Raw genomic sequence first — 20,076 nt, 5'->3', positions numbered from 1 at the left:
AAACCATCTAGGCAAGGGCTTTTATTGTTTTTCATCGATTTAACGGCGAGTGATAGTTCCTCGATACTTATTTCACGTTCTAATTCATCTGACTGTTTTTTGTTTAAGGAAGGGGTGTCAATAGTTTGGAATATAGCTTTACTGTCATCATCGATTACATTACTTGATTTATACAAATTTTAGTACAAAATCTGCTGTTCATTCCTTATTTCTTCTCCATCTGTTGTTTCATGACCACTGTCAGTTATAAGAGAATTAATAAGTTGTTTGTGTAGCTTCTATTCTCCAGATGGCAAAAGTAATTAGTAGGTATCTCCCCTTCATCACACCATTGGATTCTATTACAAATTTGTAATCCTTTCATTTCTTCTTCTTTTATTTTTTCGAGTTCGATTTTATTTTTTGAAAGATTTGAGAGAAGTGTTTCATCAACATTTTGGAAAGCATTTCTTATTTCATCCTCTAAACGACATATGTTCTCTTTCAATTCTTTGTATTTTTCTTTTCTAGTCTTTTTTAGATATGACGAATATGAAATAGATTTCCCTCTGACTTTCATTAAGAGGGTTTCCAAAAACAGTGTATCATTGATGGTTAAGAGTAAGTCTGAATCATCTGTGTCGTTTACTTCTTCATCTGTATATATACTTAGGATCTGCGTATTCATGCTTAGTAGCATTGAGTAAGTCAGTTACTAATGCTATATATTCCCCATGTCGTAATAATGATGTGTTGAACTTCCAATACCCACGTCCCTTTTCCTTGCCATTTTGTGGTGATAGAGATAGTGTTAATCCGAATGTTCACTCTTATAGCCTGGTATGATGGAGGTATTGGTACTTATGTTAAACAGGTCTTCAGTGACCATGAAGAAATCTAACCTAGCTTGTTGGCGAGGGTTTCTTTTCCACCATGTATATGTTCTCGTGTCAGTGTTTACCTCTCTCCATGCGTCTAGTAAGTTCATGTTTTCTAGATTATCTAAAACGATTTGACGAGCCTTAGGGTTGTTGATATTCTTATAATTTTCTAGGTCAATCGAAGGATCTAAAACAAGGTTCCAATCTCCACAAATTGCAATTGAATCATTACCCATAGTTAATATCTTCTTGAATAAGTCTATATAAAAAGTAGGAGTGTCCACATTCGGTCCATATACATTCGTAAGGGTAAATCTAATACTGTCAACGGTTATGTCTAAAATGATGTAGTTTCTATTTTCATCCTTAGATATCTTGTGTATTCCATATTCAAAATTGTTGTTCAAGAGGATGGCGACTCCTCTTGCATTTGACTTGAAAAGAGCAATAACACAATCTAAACCCCATTCATTTTTCATTATATTTTCATGGTCTATAGAAACATGTGTATCTTGTAAACATATGATAGAGAATTTCTTTCTTCTGTATATATGCATAATTTCTTTGCGTTTACTTTTATCGGCTTAACCTCTGCAATTGGCTGTAACTATATTAATTTTATTATTTGCCCCCATGATTATCTATTTCTAACTGTAGCCCAAAATTTGGTGGAAAGTAGTTGTTGTGTCCAAGTGAAAAAATTGATTTTAATATAACAAGGGATAGAAAAGTTAAAAACAAAGAAATATCCGTGGTTTCCATGGGCAACGTTTTTAGGGGTGGAAGGTCGCGGACACCGCTTCCCCATGGATAAACAATAATTATGACCAGTTAATATTTGGCTCATGATATCTATCATGTCTGTCATAACATCTAAACAAATAGCTATTATACTTCGTATCATACGTGCACGCCGCGGCTCATGATATTCATGATATTGTCCTCCAAAATATATTACACATAGTAAATATGTTTGTGTAAAAAAAGGCTTAAAAGTTACCTTACTTACAGTTTGTGAATCAATGGTGAAATACAAAAGTAATTCCAACTTGTGAGAGTCACACACGTGCGTGGTAATAATGTACATTAAGCAAGATTCACGTGCTCGTGCTCGCGCTGGCGAACCGTGTGACCTGTTGTGCTCAAAACGACACTGGTGCTATATATAGCACATACGGCATGGCGTGCAACATATTGACACTATACACCTGTATTCTCGGAGAATGATGAGTGAAAGCGTTCATTTGAGATAAATAAATTCAAAACAAAGCAATATCCATGGGAATGATTCATCTCTTAGGCGGATTGATTGGAAGCAAATGATTGATTTGCTTGATAACGGTGTTAGGATCAACACCGAAACGTCGCAAGTACTACTGCAACAAAGAAGCTGTCTATCCATAAAAAGTGTTCGACATCGAGAAAATAATCGTAGTAACAAGAACATACCTGGAATTTCGAGAAAATACTTCACCTGGATTGGGCAGTGCATCGACCGCGTGTTTCCTCCCAGCTCCTGGGCTACTGGTTCATCCTGAGCGACCTTCAAGATTTACGTCTAACAAATTGTCTGTCAAGAGCATCTTACCACCAGATTGTGGGCCTTCTTTGGTACCGTCAAGGCGCGCTGTGCATGTACCTTCACAGTACGAGACGTTGCACATGTTGCGAGACTGGCAATGTGGTGTTTAATAGCTTGGATGGTATTTTGTTGCCAGTTGCATATCGGACTGTTGCCGATGACAACTGCATAGCTACCATTATAAACAAAGCCCGGACTTACACGTGATTGTTGCTAAAAAGGTTGGGCAAGCCCCCAATGATATCTAAATATAAAGCTTTGCAACCTATCGGGCTTTCACGAAAATATTGGCTTGCTCCGCGCCTAGATGGCTAAGTTAAGTAGTTACAGTAATGTTAGGTACTTACGACTAGACAACCTTATGCGCTGAAATTATAGAGTTATCTCCCCTTCATTGATTTAATAGACTCACTCAGACTTATTAATTTTTATATAAATTATTAAGCATGAGTGACATATACACATATTTATGTATTTAAATTCCTTACACTTTTGGCACAGATCTAAAAGCTTTAAGTACAGTTTTGTGCATTTTACAATATTGCTTTTACTAAAAACATTTTAATACTTTCATGGCAAATTGAACATTATCTGAAAGTTTTAATGTAATGACTATGCTTACAATTATAATTTAATTTCCATTGAAAATCGCAACAATTATAAAAGCCCTGATACATAACCAACAATTATTTTACATAACCCAAGAATGGCTGTAACAATTCCCTGTGGCGGTAAACTACCACTTGCTCTTTTCTTCCATAATTGCTCATCAACTATCATCTTCCACTTAAGGGATCCTAAGATGCATAGCATTGATCAAGTGTTTGACTTTTTGTCAGCGAATAGTTTAACACGAACAGTTAGCAATTAAGTTGAACAGCTTCCATTCTGTAGAGCCTACTTGGTTGGTAAGGAATACATATCTTGCCACAGCCCTTTCTCTTCCAAGTGATTTGAGAAGGCCTCTGGTATTACCATTCACTGAAGCAAATGCAGTAACAGTTTTCTAAAGTTTCTAGTTTGATTTGATGTTTGAAATCGATTGCATGTGCTTCTCACAACATTTCTATCCTTGCTTCCATCTTCTCTCTTCAAGATAGGTTTTAGGGGGTCTCTAGCAATTACATACTGAAGCATATCACATTTCAAGCTGCTAGTTCCACGGACAGCGTGTTGTATCATATACAGCAAAAGTTCATCTCCAGGTGATATTGTCACCGTCACAAGAGGTCTAACTACCTTACTGCAAAGTAGTATAAGGCGCAAAGATGGAATTGCTGTAAAAGTATCTGGAATAACTTCAGTTTCAGTTCATGTAAACTGCCGCAAAGATTACACTCGTGAATCTTCTATTTTAGCAGCTGTGAATCTCTAACCTCGAAAGACGAATTCCTTAAGATCATCACTGTCACCTTTCAATTTCAAAATGAATTGCTTGTTCTGTGGAGAAATTTGTGATATAGTTTCAGAGACCTAAAGACAAGAGGGATATTTTTGATGTTCGAACGATTAGTTCCAAAGATTCCATTCTTGACATGGCTGAATATCGTGGTGATGTGTGGGGTCGAGCTGTTATTGAAGGCATCTGTTATTTGTCACCAAATACTCTCAGCAACAAGAGAAAGATCATTCCTTTCTAAGATACAACTTGGTTTAGCCGTGTATATTCACCGAGAAATTGGATCTAAGCACCTTCTGGATGTTATGGTTGCCTTGGGAGTGTGTTCATCATATAATGAGGCTATTTCCTATGAACATTCTGCAATGGCTGCAGATCATGAGATTGGTGAAAATGCCTGCAAGCAATTTGTCTTTGACAATGCAGATTTTAATGTTCGCACACTTGATGGATATGGCACATTTCATAGTATGGGTGGAATCATGTGCGTCACACCAGGTAGTTCTGTCTGTATATCTGATGTTATCAAGCGTAACAAAGCTGTTTCAGCAGACAATGTCAGGTCCAAGTCAATTGATATTTTGACTTGTTCATTTCAGAGCAAGAAAGGTTTGCTTGGTTTGACTGTTCATGACATTTCCAATGTCAGAAAGCTGACCTCTTTTAGCTCTGTGCATAGTCTTTTGGATACGCTTTTGATGCGTGGAGTATGGTTGAAATTGGAGGACACTCCCTGCTGGAGTTAATACATGGAGTGTGCCAGAAGGGTTGACAATTATGAAGGATCCAAAGTGATCCCATTGCCATTTGTCAACTTGCAGGCATCGAATCCACACGCAATATATTCTGTGCTGACATATTCTGTTGACAAATGCAGGAAACATGGACAGAAAACATGTTTGGTGACATTTGAACAACCTCTATATGAGAAAGCTGTATGAAAGCAGAACTGCCAAGTTGTGGTGTCAATATTTTGAGCAAGTTTCTTTGATACACCAGTTCATTCGAGCTGAAAGGATCAGAGACTGGGATCTTCATCTTGATGCTGCCTTAAGATGATACCACATTTTCATGCTGCAGGACATACTGCTTATGCCAAAAGTGCCCATGTGTATGTTCAACAGGTTTCACAACTGAGAGATATTATGCCCAGAGATGCGGGCTGGCATCTGGACAGACATGACAATTGAACAGGTTCTCATACGGGCGATGAAGACACCCGGTGGTGTCACACGTGGTCGAGGACTGACAGACAGTGTGTTGGCGCAATGGATCTTGGGAATGAGTGAGTGAGGCCAACTTTCGAGTCTTTAGTGACTAAATCAAGTTAATATAAACGAAAGGTTATCTTGACATTGCCTGGTTGTACTGAAATGAATGAGTACTTCGAAGAATCCTGTGGGACCAGATTTTGAAGTGTTGACCAGCACGTAGAACTAAGGACGTCTAGAATTGAGAGGGACACCAGTGACGTTAACAAGCTGATTGAATGGCTATTAACTCATTCTCCATTTGAACAAGGACAGGTAACTGGTCTCCTTGAGTAGTGGACTTGTAGGGAAAGAACACATTACTTGCGATTCTGCATCTCTGCATAAAATAAGCACCACCCTGTATTCTTACCAATTAATTTTGTCTGAAATGAAATTCTAAACTCTTTCTATAAAATAAACTTTCTAATTTGATAGAGTAGGCATTTAACATTATTTCAAAAACGAAAACATCATTGAAATTACCATGTACTTTAATTAGGATAGATGCCTGTATTTAAAACAGTTGTTTTTCTGTCTTGAAACAAGTTACGTTATATTGAAAAGGGAAAGTAATAATTGATTGTTGTGTGGCCTATAAATTCGTTATTTATTGTGAATGGATGAAAGTTTGTAAACTAAGATTGAGAAAAGGTTACAGTAAACCTAAAAAAAAGGAAATGTTTAAAATGCTATAAAAATTGCTTTACAAACAAAACATGCATATTTTAGCTGTAATTATCAGTATCCGGCAAGGAGAAGTGTTTATTCATTACAATAATCTCAAAATCATAAAATAATTATTCCCAAATCTTATTAATGTGCTCTTTTTTCAGTTTTTGTCAAGTAGTTCTTATTGGCATTGTATGGAGCACCCAAGTCTGTTAAATCCCTGAATGAGCACAGATATCATTGTTTCACAAGAGCCTTTGCCAAGTGTCCCATTCACACACAAATGCAGCTATTTGCCTTGCCACCTACATCGGCAGCGGCGAGAGAACATTGCCCGAGGCTTTATCTGCAAGTGCAGCAATGGCTTGGAAGAAGTCTTCCACCAAATGAATGGGGATGGCAAACTGTTTGTGGCCAGCTCAAGCCAGTAACAACCCGTGACACCCGCCACCCCCACCCCGCAGCACCAGAGACATTGATCAACATGATCAAATGCAATTGTAAAACAGGGTGTGAGCGTATGTGTGGGTAGAGAAAGGCAGGATTGAACTGTTCGCGTCTATGTGGATACTGTCAGGGTAGTCGCAGCAATGCAAACACAGTATACCTTGCAGAGGATGATGAAGAAGATCATGAACTACCATCTGATGAAGCATCTCATGAATTGTCAACCAGCGACGCTGATGAGAGTGAAGTTGAAGGTGAGCTACAGCCTTCAACTTCCTCCAGACTGACAAGGAAAAGAAATATATCTTTTTAGATCTTTTATCATACATGTTTGAAGATGCCCTGTTACATAATCTGTAAATGGTGTTTGATTGTCTTGGTATTCTTTGATATCAGTATCAAAATTTCACTTACTTGATTTTTGAGTGTAAAAAATCAAATTATTGCAATTGTTGGGCCATTAACAGGGCAGCTTCAAACACGTTATTGTGTTTTCATTGACTTTTAAAAATGCCAAAGGATTGCAAATTTTCAATTTCAGTCAAACTGTAAAAATATGATTTCATTAAGTTTTTTTTTCGTGGTTTGTGGTGAAAAAGACATTGAACAATACACTTCAAGATCTTATGGTCATATCTAAGCCTTATCATACCTATAGGTCTTTATGTCACCCAGGGTAAAAACATATAACAATTATATTTTTAGCACAAAAAAGGGCCACAACTCTGAAATATTTTTTCTTTCTGAAATAATAGTCAATAATCTTGAGATATATTCCCTCAGTTGTCAAACATTTATGTACTTATGTACAGAAATAAAGAAGTTTTTGACTATTTTATCAAGCGCAAGTGGTCTTCTAGGTTAGCAAAAGGTTGCATAGGGTAGCCATGTTTGCACGTGCAATATGGATGTAGCTCAAGTGGGATTTTAGGGGACTTTTACTATGTTACGAAGGAAGATTTGTAGAACATATCTGCTAAGTTTCATTTCGTCATCATTGTTTTCCGACCTTTTTGCTAATTTGACTGGCTTATCTCCTTTGCCTGGATGAAGTCGGCTGGTCTTAAATGTGAAATTGATGGCTTTTGCTACCCAAGACCAGTCACTTTCCACTCGCAATCGCCAAAATGTGATTCTTAAAGAAAATATTAATATGAAATGTCGACTTTGCAATGAATGTACAGAGACTGTCCAACACCTTGTCAGTGGATGCTCATCCTTGGCACAAACAGCATATCTTAAAAGACATGATGGCATGGCTTGTCTCCGCCATACCTGTGGCTTTGACTCTGAGGTCCATCCATGGTATGACCCTGAACATGTCCAGGGCGTTATGGAAGAATGGTGCTTTCAAACTTCTCTGGAATAGGCCCATATACAGCCTCAGAAGAATTTAAGCCAACAAACCTGATCTTGTCCATTTTCATAAAGCCGATGAATTTATTTATATCATTGAATTTTCTGTCCCTATTGACAGCAACGTGATTGGCAAGATTCAGGAAGAGCATGCTAAATATGCGGACCTCGCCTTTGAAATGTCTCGCTTGCATCCCAAGTACACTGTTGTCAGGCTCCCCATTGTTCTCGGTGCCCTTGGTTCTCGGTGTCTCTTGGCGCAGATCAGGAGAGTGCCCGGGTTCTCCACCGGGAGTACAGCCCTTCTGACATTCTGGGTAATGCAGAAGGCTGCAGTGTTGGGGAGTCTACATATGCTCCGGAAAGTTCTTGCTGGATTCGACTAGGCAGCGTTTCCTGGGAGAATTCACATTCGCTGTCTGGGCTGCGTGTAGAGGGGGTGAGGCCCTGAGCTGCTGATGAGCCTTACCAGCCTGACTGTGCCAGGATCACCCGAACCTCTCTGCTGCATTTTCCATCTTAATCTGTAAAACATAATAATAATAACAATAATAAGCTATCCATAAAACGTGCCATACTGCCAGAATAAGTAAAGCAAGGATATAAACATATTCAGATGTCCACTGTGTCCACTCATCGTTCTACAGTGCACATAATCCAGGAGACAATATCTTATCGTCCATGTGCCGAGTCCCAGAGTGGAGACCTACAGCGTGGTGCAATTCCTGCAAACGAATGCTTTTAAAAATATACATCACGTGGGCCCTCAATCGCAGATTATAAAGAACCTGCCAGACACTGTCGGGTTCTACTCAGTCCCTGAAAGGTCTACCATGCTGTTGTTGGTCGTAGCTCTCATCGTCCCTGCCCTCGGGGCTCGCCCAGGATTCACTTCTACCGGAAATCTGGAGTGGAGGGACTGCGGTATGTCAAATGATTGAATAAATATTAAAACATCGCAATGTCAGCAGTATAGTGACGAGAACACACTACAGCTGGTCGTACCCTTCGCCAAAGTTGGCCACGAAGACTATTTTAGGTTTGGCAATACCATATCATTGTGATGACGTCATCAAAGTTGTTAAAATCTAAATCTTGCACATCAATCAATCTTTATTTACAGTACTGAAAAGGCCATGGGCCTATAGTACCGTTCTACATACAGTAGCAAAAGGTGATGTTGACATGAATATATCGTAAATAATATCACATCTTAAATGCAGAGGATCTAATCTAATATTCATTGCATTGTATATGTACATTTTAAGATACTCTGAGACCGTTTGGTTTTTAGATAACACGAGGGTATAGAATTTGCCTTTTCGGGGGTTCAAATAGAAATATTTCATGATGTATTCTTTTCTGATATGTGCAAACTCAACGTTTGGCTTCTCTTCCACACATCACGACGTGGTATAAATGATAAAGAATTCTAAGCGACGTGGTATAACTGATATAGAATTTCTAAGTGACGTGGCATAAATGATATAGCATTCTAAGCAACGTGGTATAAATGATATAGAATTCTAAGCGACGTGGTATAACTGATGTAGAATTTCTAAGTGACGTGGCATAAATGAAATAGCATTCTAAGCAACGTGGTATAAATGATATAAAATTCTAAGCGACGTGGTATAACTTATATAGAATTCTAAGCGACGTGGTATAATTGATATAGAATTGGTATAACTGATATAGAATTCTAAGCGACGTGGCATAAATGATATAGCATTCTAAGCAACGTGATAAAAATGATATAGAATTCTAAGCAACGTGGTATAAATAATATAGAATTCTAAGCAACGTGGTATGAATAATATAGAATTCTAAGCAACGTGGTATACATGATATAGAATTCTAAGCAACGTGGTATAAATAATAAAGAATTCTAAGCGACGTGGTGTACAGAATATAGAATTCTATGCGACTTGGTATAAATAATATATAAATTTAAGCGACGTGGTATAAATAATATAGAATTTTAAGCGACGTGGTATAACTGATAAAGAATTCAAAGCGGCGTAAAACAACTAAAACTCACTCACCCACTGAAACATAGTGGACTCGCGGAAGGTACAAACCACAGCTTCAGATGTCGGTTTAACCCCCCTTAAGACGATTTGATTGTATGGGATTATGTGTAATGTCAAGCTTGGCAAGATAAGCCGTGTGGATTTCTTTCAGTCTGTCTGACACTGATTCTAAATCATATTTGTAAGGCACCTTTTGATACGTTGTTATGTCTTGAATTTGATTGTTGTAGGACATGAATCGATGTGATATCAGGACTTGTCTGAGTCTCGACCGATAAGATTTGTCTTAGTCTATCTCAACCAACAGGACTTGTCTGAGTCTGTCACGGCCAACGGGGGCATGTCTGAGTCTGTCTCGGCCAACAGGGCTTGTTTGAGTCTGTCTCGACCAACAGGGCTTGTTTGAGTCTGTCTCGACCAACAGGACTTTGGTGGAGCGTCCAAATGATTTTCATGGACTAGTTTGTGTAACGAACGGAGATTAAAATTTCATTTGCATTTCCTTGTCAGGTATCGGTGACTCCTGGATGTCGGTGAAGAAGTTTGATATCAGCCCCAACCCCGTGGTGCTGCCGGGAGACATCACTGTAACCCTGGAAGGAGAAATCACACACGATCTCGCTAACCAGGTCACTATGGACGTTCTCATGGAGAAGAAACTGCTCGGGACGTTCATCAAGGTGCCCTGTACCACTACTGGTGGTTCAGTTGGCACATGGTAAGTAATGACGAGGACTTATGTTGGTCTATTGAAGGATTAAGTAAACGGATTTTAGGCCGTTTAAGGCCGTCGGTTATAAAATGGCGTAAACAGCGACATAAGATAACTAAGGCCACTGTATGGACCGTGTGTGTTCACGAAGAATCATCACGAAGATTAGATAACGACAGTGGTGAGATTGGGGAAATGTATCTAATCCTGCAGTCTAGAGATCCCAACACACTGAGGGCTAGACATTCTCTTCCCACAGAGGTTACTCCTGTCATATCTTCCTACGTAACCTCTGTTCTAAACGGCCCTTTCATGGTGTGAGCGTTCAAGACTCGTGATTGGAGGCAATCAGATTTAGTTGTGCAATGAGCGACGTTGTTTCAAAAGTGATCATTCGCAAGGCCTCGGTAATTTCCGTATGCTCTCGAGAAAACTAAAGTTCTTCCCCTGCGCGATGCGCAAACGTTTCTTCTAGACAGAACTCAGTCATGTTATGGCGGATCAGTGGCGGCTCCATCGCCCTCGTTGACAACGGACAAGCTAGCCATTAAACGTCTTGTGTGTTACATCAACACAAGTCCCCGGCAGATGGGGGATATTTGTGGCCCCACATTTGCTTGTGTTAGTCAAGTTGAATCTAAGTCGATGTAACACGTGTTCTGATTGGATAGAAACAAGGGAGATAATTCGTGTTGCGATCTTTTGCCGCTAGGGGATTTTACGAGAATCGGGAAATATGGCCGTATTAGAACAGAGGTTCGTAGGAAGATATGACAAGTAACCTCTGTGGGAAGAGAATGAGGGCTAGTAGGTTAGTGACGATAGTGACGTTAGTGTCGTTAGCGACAGTGGTGAGATTCAGGAAATGTATCTAATCCTGCAGTCTTGAGATCCCAACACACTGAGGGCTAGTAGGTTAGTGACGAAACAGGGGAAACAGAGACTTTAAACAAAGTTGAATGTTGAAAACAATCCAAAAAGGTGACACTATAACGTCTGCTGGTATTAGGACTTGCTAGAAATACAACATATTATCGACGTTTCCGAATACAGTATGGAAATCTTATCGACCACACACCACAAAGAATTAAAATAAAAACATTTTTTCACATTACACCTACACTCTGCAAACAAGTAGGGGATACTTGAGAACACTTTTGATTATAGAAAACATGGCGGAGTTTCTAATTAGTTTCTAAGTATATAGTTTTATAATAATGCCTAACGAATTGGGAAGACAACCCTCCGTTAGTGGATTTTGAAGATGTTGCAACCGCTAGTGATGTGGAAACACGCCTTGGAGGACATGAGGCAAATCGCCAAGTTGACGTTTTCGATCAGTAATGCAGTCACGATTTGTTAAGTATCCATCCTCTCGAGAAGGTATACCGGAGGGCGTCCCATATTTGAGCTTGCAAAGTTTCCTGTTATGCATGCCATATTTAGTATAGACCTGTTGACGTGGACAGAGTTTCCTGTTAAGACATACTGACATGTACGGAGTATCCTGTTAGGACATAGTTTGACGTGGACGGACCTTCCTGTTGGGACATACCTGAAGTGGACAGAGTGTCCAGTTAGGACATTCTTAAAGTGGATGGAGATTCCTGTTAGTACACACTTGAAGTGGACGGAGTTTCTTGTTAGGACATAGTTGACATGGACGGAGTTTGCTGTTAGGACATACTTAACGTTTACGGAGTTTGCAGTTAGGACACACTTAACGTTTACGGAGTTTCCTGTTAGGACATACTTGACGTAGGCGGTGTTTCCTCATAGGACTTACTTGACGTGGACGGAGTATTTTGTTACGACATACTTGACATGGGCGGAGTCTCGTGTTATGATATAATTATAGTGTACTGAGCATCCTGTTAGGAGATACCTCACATGAACGGAGCTCGAGTTTTCTGTTAGGACATACTTAACGTGCACGGAGTTTCCTCTTAGGACATACATGATGTGTTCGGAGTTACCTGTTAGGTCATACTTGACGTGGACGGAGTGTGCAGATAAGACATACTTGACCTGAACGGAGTTTCCAGTTAGGACATACTTGACGTGGACGGAGTTTCCAGTTAGGAGATACTTGACGTGGATGGAGTTTACTGTTAGGAGATACTTGACATGGACGGAGTGCGCAGATTAGACATACGTGACGTGGACGGAGTTTCCTGTTGGACATACATGATGTGTTCGGAGTTTCCTGTTAGGATAAACTTGACGTGGACGGAGTGTGCAGATAAGACATACTTGACCTGGACGGAGTTTCCAGTTAGGACATACTTGACGTGGACGGAGTTTCCTGTAAGGACGTACATGATGTGTTCGGAGTGTCCTGTTAGGACACACTTGATGTGGACGGAGTGTGCAGATGAGACATACTTGACCTGGACGGAGTTTCCAGTTAGGAGATACTTGACATGCATGGAGTTTGCGTGTTAGGACATACTTGACGTGGACGGAGTATCCTGTTAGGTGAGTGAGTGAGTGAGTGAGTTATTATTTAACGTCACATCGGCAATATTTCAGCCATATCGTGACGAGAACATTTGATATTGAAAAAGAACATATATATATAGACATTATAAAAACCTGCCGACAAAGGACAGTAAAGCAACTAGAGTATCACAGATATATATGTAAAACTAGTAATTGAATCTAAAACATAGTAACTATAGGGGACAACACAATATAAAAATGGGCTATAGATCGCCACCAACTGAAGGTAGATCACCAGACTAGGAGCCATGGGGACTTACATTACTTTTGCTACCTGCATGGACCCTAGTTGGATTTACACCATCCCTTCAGCCATTGGCGACAGAAGAGACATCGAGCCATAAATTAAAAACACACTTATTCTACGATTAAAAAGCAGGTACACTTAGATTGACTAAATGTTTTGGGATCTCTTACGTACCCTCCTCAGGAGGACAATAATTTTACAATACTTCAACCCCTTTGAGGATACAGCCACTAACAATCTCAGTTGCTAATCTAAACTACCAATAATAAAATATATATCTATTTACAAATCACTCAACAAATCTAATTTTTTTAAAAATGCAATAATTAAATGAGAACTGACATTATTAAAAAGATCCTTCAGAGTTTTGGATTTGAAATGGAGATCCCTTGTGATGGAATATTCAATGCAGTCAAGCAAGACATGCTTGACTGTGATTCTTTCATCACAAGGGATGCAAAACGGAGGATCTTCGCCTTTAAGCAAATATTCATGGGTATATCTAGTATGGCCAATGTGACATCGCCGCATAATGACCTCTTCAAATCTGGACTGACAACCCAAGTAGGTGTAACCAATGTAGGGTTTCATTGCATGTAATTTATTAATACCTACTTGGGTGTCCCACTTCTTTTGCATTAGATCACGGATGTAGGTTCTAATGCTGGCTTTATAATCAGAGTAAGGAATAAGAAGTGGTGGCACAGATTTGTTGAGGGCTGCCTTAGCAGCAATATCAGCCATCGTGTTCCCAGAAATGCCAACGTGGCTGGGTAACCAACAAAAGACGATGTCGCATTGGCCAGTAGCAAGATCATTATATAATTCGATTATTTCAATTAAAATAATTTTTTAATAGCCTGAAGGCAAGAAAGAGAGTCAGAAAATATTATATATTGTTTATGTTTGGGATGTCTTTGAATATATTTAAGAGTTGTTAAGATGGCGTTTGCTTCTGCTGTAAATATAGAGCTGTTATCCGGTATTCCAGAAGATATTGTTCTGGATCCAATAACAGTGGCACATGCCACTGCGCCACCATCCTTGGACCCATCTGTAAACAAGGATTTGTATGTATTATATTTATTTCTTAATTGACTAAATTCTTGTTTATACTGTAATTCATTTGTTTCTGATTGTTTAAATGTAGTTAATGTTAGGTCAACTTGTGGCCTAACCAATTGCCAAGGCGGAGAAGAAAGAAGACGGGAAGGAGCTATATGTTCCAGCTCAATGCCACTAGCAGAAAGGAAAGGTTGCACTCGTATACCAAGAGGCGGAACAAGAGAAGGCTTCTTGTTATACAGATCTTCATATAGTGGACTAAAGACACAGTTATATGCAGGGTTTGACTCATTGGAATAAAGTTTTGTAATATACTGTAAAGTTAATTTTATACGGCGTTGTGTAAGAGATGGCTCATCAGCCTCAACGTAGAGACTGTCAACAGGAGTATCCTGTTAGGACAAACTTGACATGGACGGAGTGCGCAGATTAGACATACTTGACGTGGACGGAGTTTCCTGTTGGACATACATGATGTGTTCGGAGTTTCCTGTTAGGACATACTTGATGTGGACGGAGTGTGCAGATTAGACATACTTGACGTGGACGGAGTTTCCTCTTAGGACATACATGAGGTGTGTTCGGAGTTTCCTGTTAGTACATACTTGACCTGGACGGAGTTTCAACTTAGGAGATACTTGACCTGGACGGAGTTTCCCGTTAGGAAATACTTGACGTGGACGGAGTTTCCAGTTAGGAGATACTTGACGTGGATGGAGTATCCTGTTAGGGCATACTTGACATGGACGGAGTATCCTGTTAGGACATAGTTGACGTCTGCAGATTTTCGATTACCCAACCGCGTCATACCAAAAGATGTTAAAATATGATACTTGTTTGTTCCTGCCTGGAGCTCGGCATTATTAGGTACGAAAAGGACTGGGTGACTGGGGTATTCATGCTTCACTGCGGCATGGTATCTCAGTGAGCTAGCACTATAAAGCTAGTTTAAGACTGGGCTAGTACAATCAGCCTCACATACACATACACACGCATGCATGTCGTCATATGAGCGAAAAATCCCCAAGGACGACTTTAAACCCAATTTCACTTCACTCTTGTTAGGACATACTTGATGTGTTCCGAGTTTCCTGTTAGGACATACTTGACATTGACGGAGTGTTCTGTTGGGACATACTTGAAGGGGACAGCGAGTCCAGCTAGGACATACTTGAAGTGGACGAAGTATCCTGTTAGGACATACCTGACGTGGATGGAGTATCTTGTTATTACATACTTGAAGTGGGCGCAGTATCCTGTTAGGACGTAGTTGACGTGGACAGAGATTCCTTTGATGAATACTTGACATGGAAGGAGTTTCCAGTTAGGACATACTTGACGTGGACGGAGTTTCAGGTTAAGACATACTCCGTAAACATTAATTATGTCCTAATAGAAAACACTTTCTACGTCAACTATGTCTTAACAGCAAACTCCATCCCTTCAAGTATGTAGCATCAGCAAACTTCCCCCCACGTCAAATATGTCCTAACAGAAAACTCCGTCCTGTCAAGTATGTTCTAACCGGGCTTTCCGTCCACGTCAAGTTTGTCCTAACAGCACACTACGTCCAAGTCAAATATGCCCTAACAGGATACTCCGCCCACGATAAGTATAACTCCTAATAGCAAACTCCGCCCACGTGAAGTATGTTCTAACATGAAACTCCCTTCATGTCAAGGATGTCATAACAGGAAAGTCCGCCCACGTAAAGTATGTCCTAACAGGATACTCCGTCCACTTCCAGTATGTCCTAACTGAAACCTCTGTCCACGTCAAGTATGTCCTAAGAGCAATCACCGCCATAAATGACGTTTGCGAAGTTTCCTGTTAGGACATACTTGAAGTGCAACGGAGTATCCTCATAAGACATACTTGACGAAGGTAGAGTATCCTGTTAGGACATACTTGACGTGGACGGAGGAACTTGTTAGGACATTGTTGAAGTGGGCAGTGTATCCTGTTAGGACATGCTTGACGTGGACAAAGATTCCTCTTAGGACATACTGGAAGTGGACGGAATATCCTGTTAGGACATACTTGTGGTGTGCGGGGATTGCTCTTAGGACATACTTGACGTGGACAAAGGTTTTAGTTATGGCATATCCTGTAGTTAGGACATACAAGGACATACTTGACTGTGGCGGAGTGTCCTGTTAGAACATACTTGATGAGGATGTAATTTGTTGCAAGGACATACTTGACGTGGAGAGAATTTGTTGTTAGGACATTATTGAACGGAGTATCATTTTAGGACATACTGACATGAGCAGAGTACCATGTTAGGATATACTTGACATGGACTGAGTTTTCTGTTAGGACATACTTGACGTGGACGAAATTGGCTGTTAGGACATACTTGATGTGGACGGAGTTTGTTCTTAGGAGAATCTTGACGTGGATGGAGTTTCCTGCTACGACATACTTGACATTGACTGAATTTCCTGTTAGGATATATTTGACGTGGACATAGTTTGTTGTGAGGACATACTTGACTTGGACGGCGTTTCCTGTTAGGACATACTTGACGGTGGCGGAGAGTGATGTTAGGACATACTTGACGTGGACGGAATTTGTTGTTAGGACATAATTGACTTGAACGGAGTACCATGATAGGAGATACTTGACATGGACGGAGTTTTCTGTTAGGACATACTTGACGTGGGAGGGGATTCATTTTAGGACATAATTTCAAGTGGGCGAAGTTTGCTGTTAGCACATACTTGATTTGGACGGAGTTCGCTGTTAGGATAAACTTCACGTGGACAGAGTATGTTGTTAGGACATACTTGCCGTGTACAGAGTTTGTTGTTAGGAAAAGCTTTACGTGGGCGGAGTTTCCTGTTACGACATCCTTGACGTGGACGGAGTTTGTTGTTAGGACATACTTGACGTGGACGGAGTTTCCTGTTAGGACATACTAGACGGTGGCGGAATATCCTGTTAGGACAAAGTTGGGGTGGTTGAGCTTCCTGCTAGGACATACTTGACGTGGACGGAGTTCCCTGTTAGGACATATTTGACGTGAACGGAGTATCATGTTAGGACGTACTTTGATGTGTATGGAGTATCATGTTAGGACCTACTTGACGTGGTTTGGAGTTTCCTGTTAGGACATACTTGACATGGACGAACATGTCGTACTTGACGGTGGCGGAGTATCCTGTTGAGGCATACTTGACGCGGACGGAATTTGTTGTTAGGACATATTTGAGATGGACGGAGTATCGTGTTAGGACATATTTGACATGGACTGAGTTTTTTGTAAGGACAAACTTGCCGTGGACGAAGTTTCATGATTGGACATTCTTGACGTGAGCGATGTTTAATTTTGAGACATATTTGACATGTTCGGATTTTCCTGTTAGGACATGCATGAAGTTGAGGGAGAATCCTGTTAGGACAAACTTGACGTTGGCGATGTTTCATTTTGAGACATATTTGACTTGTTCGGATTTTCCTGTTAGGACATGCTTGACGTAGGCGGATTATACTGTTCTGACATATTTGACGTAGAAGGACTTTCCGGTTATGACATCCTTCAAGTGGACGCAATTCCCTGCTAGGACATACCTGTGTGTTCAGAGTTTCCTGTTTGGCCATACTTGATGTGTATGGAGTATCATGTTAGGAAATACTTGACGTGCACGGAGTATCCTGTTAGGACATACTTGACGTGGACGGAGTTTCCTGTTAGGATATAATGATATTGTCGGAGTTTCCTGATTGGACATCCTTGTCGTGGGTGGAGTTTTATGTTAGGACATACTTGACGAGGGGAATGTTTCATTTTAGGACATACTTGAAGCGGACGGAGTTTCCTGTTACTAAATTCTTGACGGTGTCGGAGTTTCCTGTTAGGACATACTTGAAGTGAAGGATATTCATGTTAGGACATACTTGACGTGGACGGAGTTTCCTGTTAGAATATACTGATATTGGCGGAGTTTCCTCTTTGGACATACTTCACGTGGGTGGAGTTTTCTGTTAGGACATACTTGACCATGAGCAGTATCCTGTTAGTACATACTTAACGTGGACTGAATTTCCTGTTAGGATATACTTGACATGAACAGAGTTTGTTGTTAGGACATACTTGACGTGGACGGAGTCTCCTGTTAGGACATACTTGACGGTGGCGGAGAGTCCTGTTAGGACAAACTTGACAGTGGCGGAGAGTTCTGCTAGGACATACTTCACGTGGACGGAGTTTCCTGTTAGGACATACTTGACATGGACGGAGTTTTCTGTTAGGACATACTTGACGTGGGCGGTGTTTCATTTTAGGACATATTTTACGAAGACGCAGTTTGCTGTTAGGACAAACTTGCTGGGGACGGAGATTCATGTTAGGACTTACTTGAAATGGCGGATTTTTCTGTCAGGACATACTTGACGTGAACGAGTTTCATGTTAGGACGTCCTTGACATGTATGGAGTATCATGTTAGGACATACTTGACGTGCACGGAGTATCATGTTAGGACACACTTGACGTGGACAGAGTTTCCTGTTAGGATATACTGACATTAGTGGAGTTTGCTGTTAAGACATACTTGACGTGAACGGAGATTCAAGGTAGGACATACTTGACGTTCGAGGAGTATCATGTTAGGACAAACTTGGTGTGGGCAGAATTCTTCTGTTAGGACATACTTGACGTGGGCGGAGTATCCTGTTAGGACATACTTGACTTTTTCCGAGTTTGCAGTTAGGACATACTAACGTGGACGGAGTATCCTGTAAGGACATACTGACGTGGGCGGAGTTTCCTGTTAGGACATACTTGACGAGAGCGGAGTATCATGTTAGGACATACTTGACGTGTATGGAGTATCATGTTAGGACATTCTTGACGTGGACAGAGTTTCCTGTTAGGATATACTAACATTAGCGGAGTTTGCTGTTGGGACATCCTTGACGTGAACGGAGATTCAAGTAAGGACATACTTGACGTTCGAGGAGTATTATGTTAGGACAAACTTGGTGTGGGCAGAATTTTTCTCTAAGGACATACTTGACGTGGGCGGAGTATCCTGTTAGGACATACTTGACTTTTTCCGAGTTTGCTGTTAGGACAACAAAACGTCTGTGGAGTATCCTGTAAGGACATACTTGACGTGGACGGAGTTTCCTGATAAAATATACTGATGTTAGCGGAGTTTTCTCTTTGGACATACTACACGTGGGTGGAATTTTCTGTTAGGACATACCTGACCATGAGGTGTATCGTGTTAGTATATACTTAGTGTGGACTGAATTTCCTGTTAGGATATACTTGACGAGGACAGAGTTTGTTGTTAGGACATACTTGACGTGGACGGAGTTTCCTGTTAGGACATACTTGACGGTGGCGGAGAGTCCTGTTAGGACAAACTTGACGGTGGCGGAGAGTTCTGCTCGGACATACTTGACGTGGACAGAGTCTTCTGTCAGGACATACTTGACGTTGGCGATGTTTCATTTTAGGACATATTTTACGTGGACGAAGTTTGCTGTTAGGACAAACTTGCTGGGGACGGAGTTTCCTGTTAGGACATTCTTGAAGTGGACGGCGTTTCCTGTTACTAAATACTTGACGGTGGTGGAGTTTCCTGCTAGGACATACTTGACAGGAACGGAGATTCATGTTATGACTTACTTGACATGGCGGATTTTTCTGTTAGGACATACTTGACGTGGACGGAGTTTCATGTTAGGACGTCCTTGACATGTATGGAGTATCATGTTAGGACATGCTTGACGTGCACGGAGTATCATGTTAGGACACACTTGACGTGGACAGAGTTTCCTGTTAGTATATACTGACATTAACGGAGTTTGCTGTTAGGAAATACTTGACGTTCGAGGAGTATCATGTTAGGACATACTGACGTAGGCGGAGTTTCCTGTTAGGACATACTTGAGAAGGACGGAGTTTTCTGTTAGGACATACTTGACATGGCGGATTTT

At 40.6% G+C, this 20,076-nt stretch overlaps 1 protein-coding gene across 3 annotated transcripts in view; it reads left to right on the top strand.

Moving 5' to 3' along the window:
* LOC124281261 (ganglioside GM2 activator-like) overlaps positions 1-20,076 on the top strand; it is a 96,567-nt gene that overhangs the window by 36,742 nt on the left and 39,749 nt on the right. For 2 of the 3 annotated variants that reach the window (XM_046717291.1, XM_046717289.1), the window contains exons 1-2: positions 8,342-8,490; positions 10,110-10,317. In XM_046717291.1, coding sequence (XP_046573247.1) covers positions 8,400-8,490; positions 10,110-10,317 — 299 coding nt within the window. In that variant the 5' untranslated portion in view covers positions 8,342-8,399. Of the gene's footprint in view, positions 1-8,341; positions 8,491-10,109; positions 10,318-20,076 lie in introns of those variants that run through there. The other variant, XM_046717290.1, reaches the window with a different exon arrangement.

This window comes from Haliotis rubra, unplaced genomic scaffold (assembly GCF_003918875.1).
Source record: "Haliotis rubra isolate DU_JTF1 unplaced genomic scaffold, ASM391887v1 Scf281, whole genome shotgun sequence".
Classification (NCBI taxonomy): domain Eukaryota; kingdom Metazoa; phylum Mollusca; class Gastropoda; order Lepetellida; family Haliotidae; genus Haliotis; species Haliotis rubra.
The sequence above is the reverse complement of the archived record's forward strand: the minus strand, read 5'-3'. Positions and strand labels throughout refer to the sequence as shown.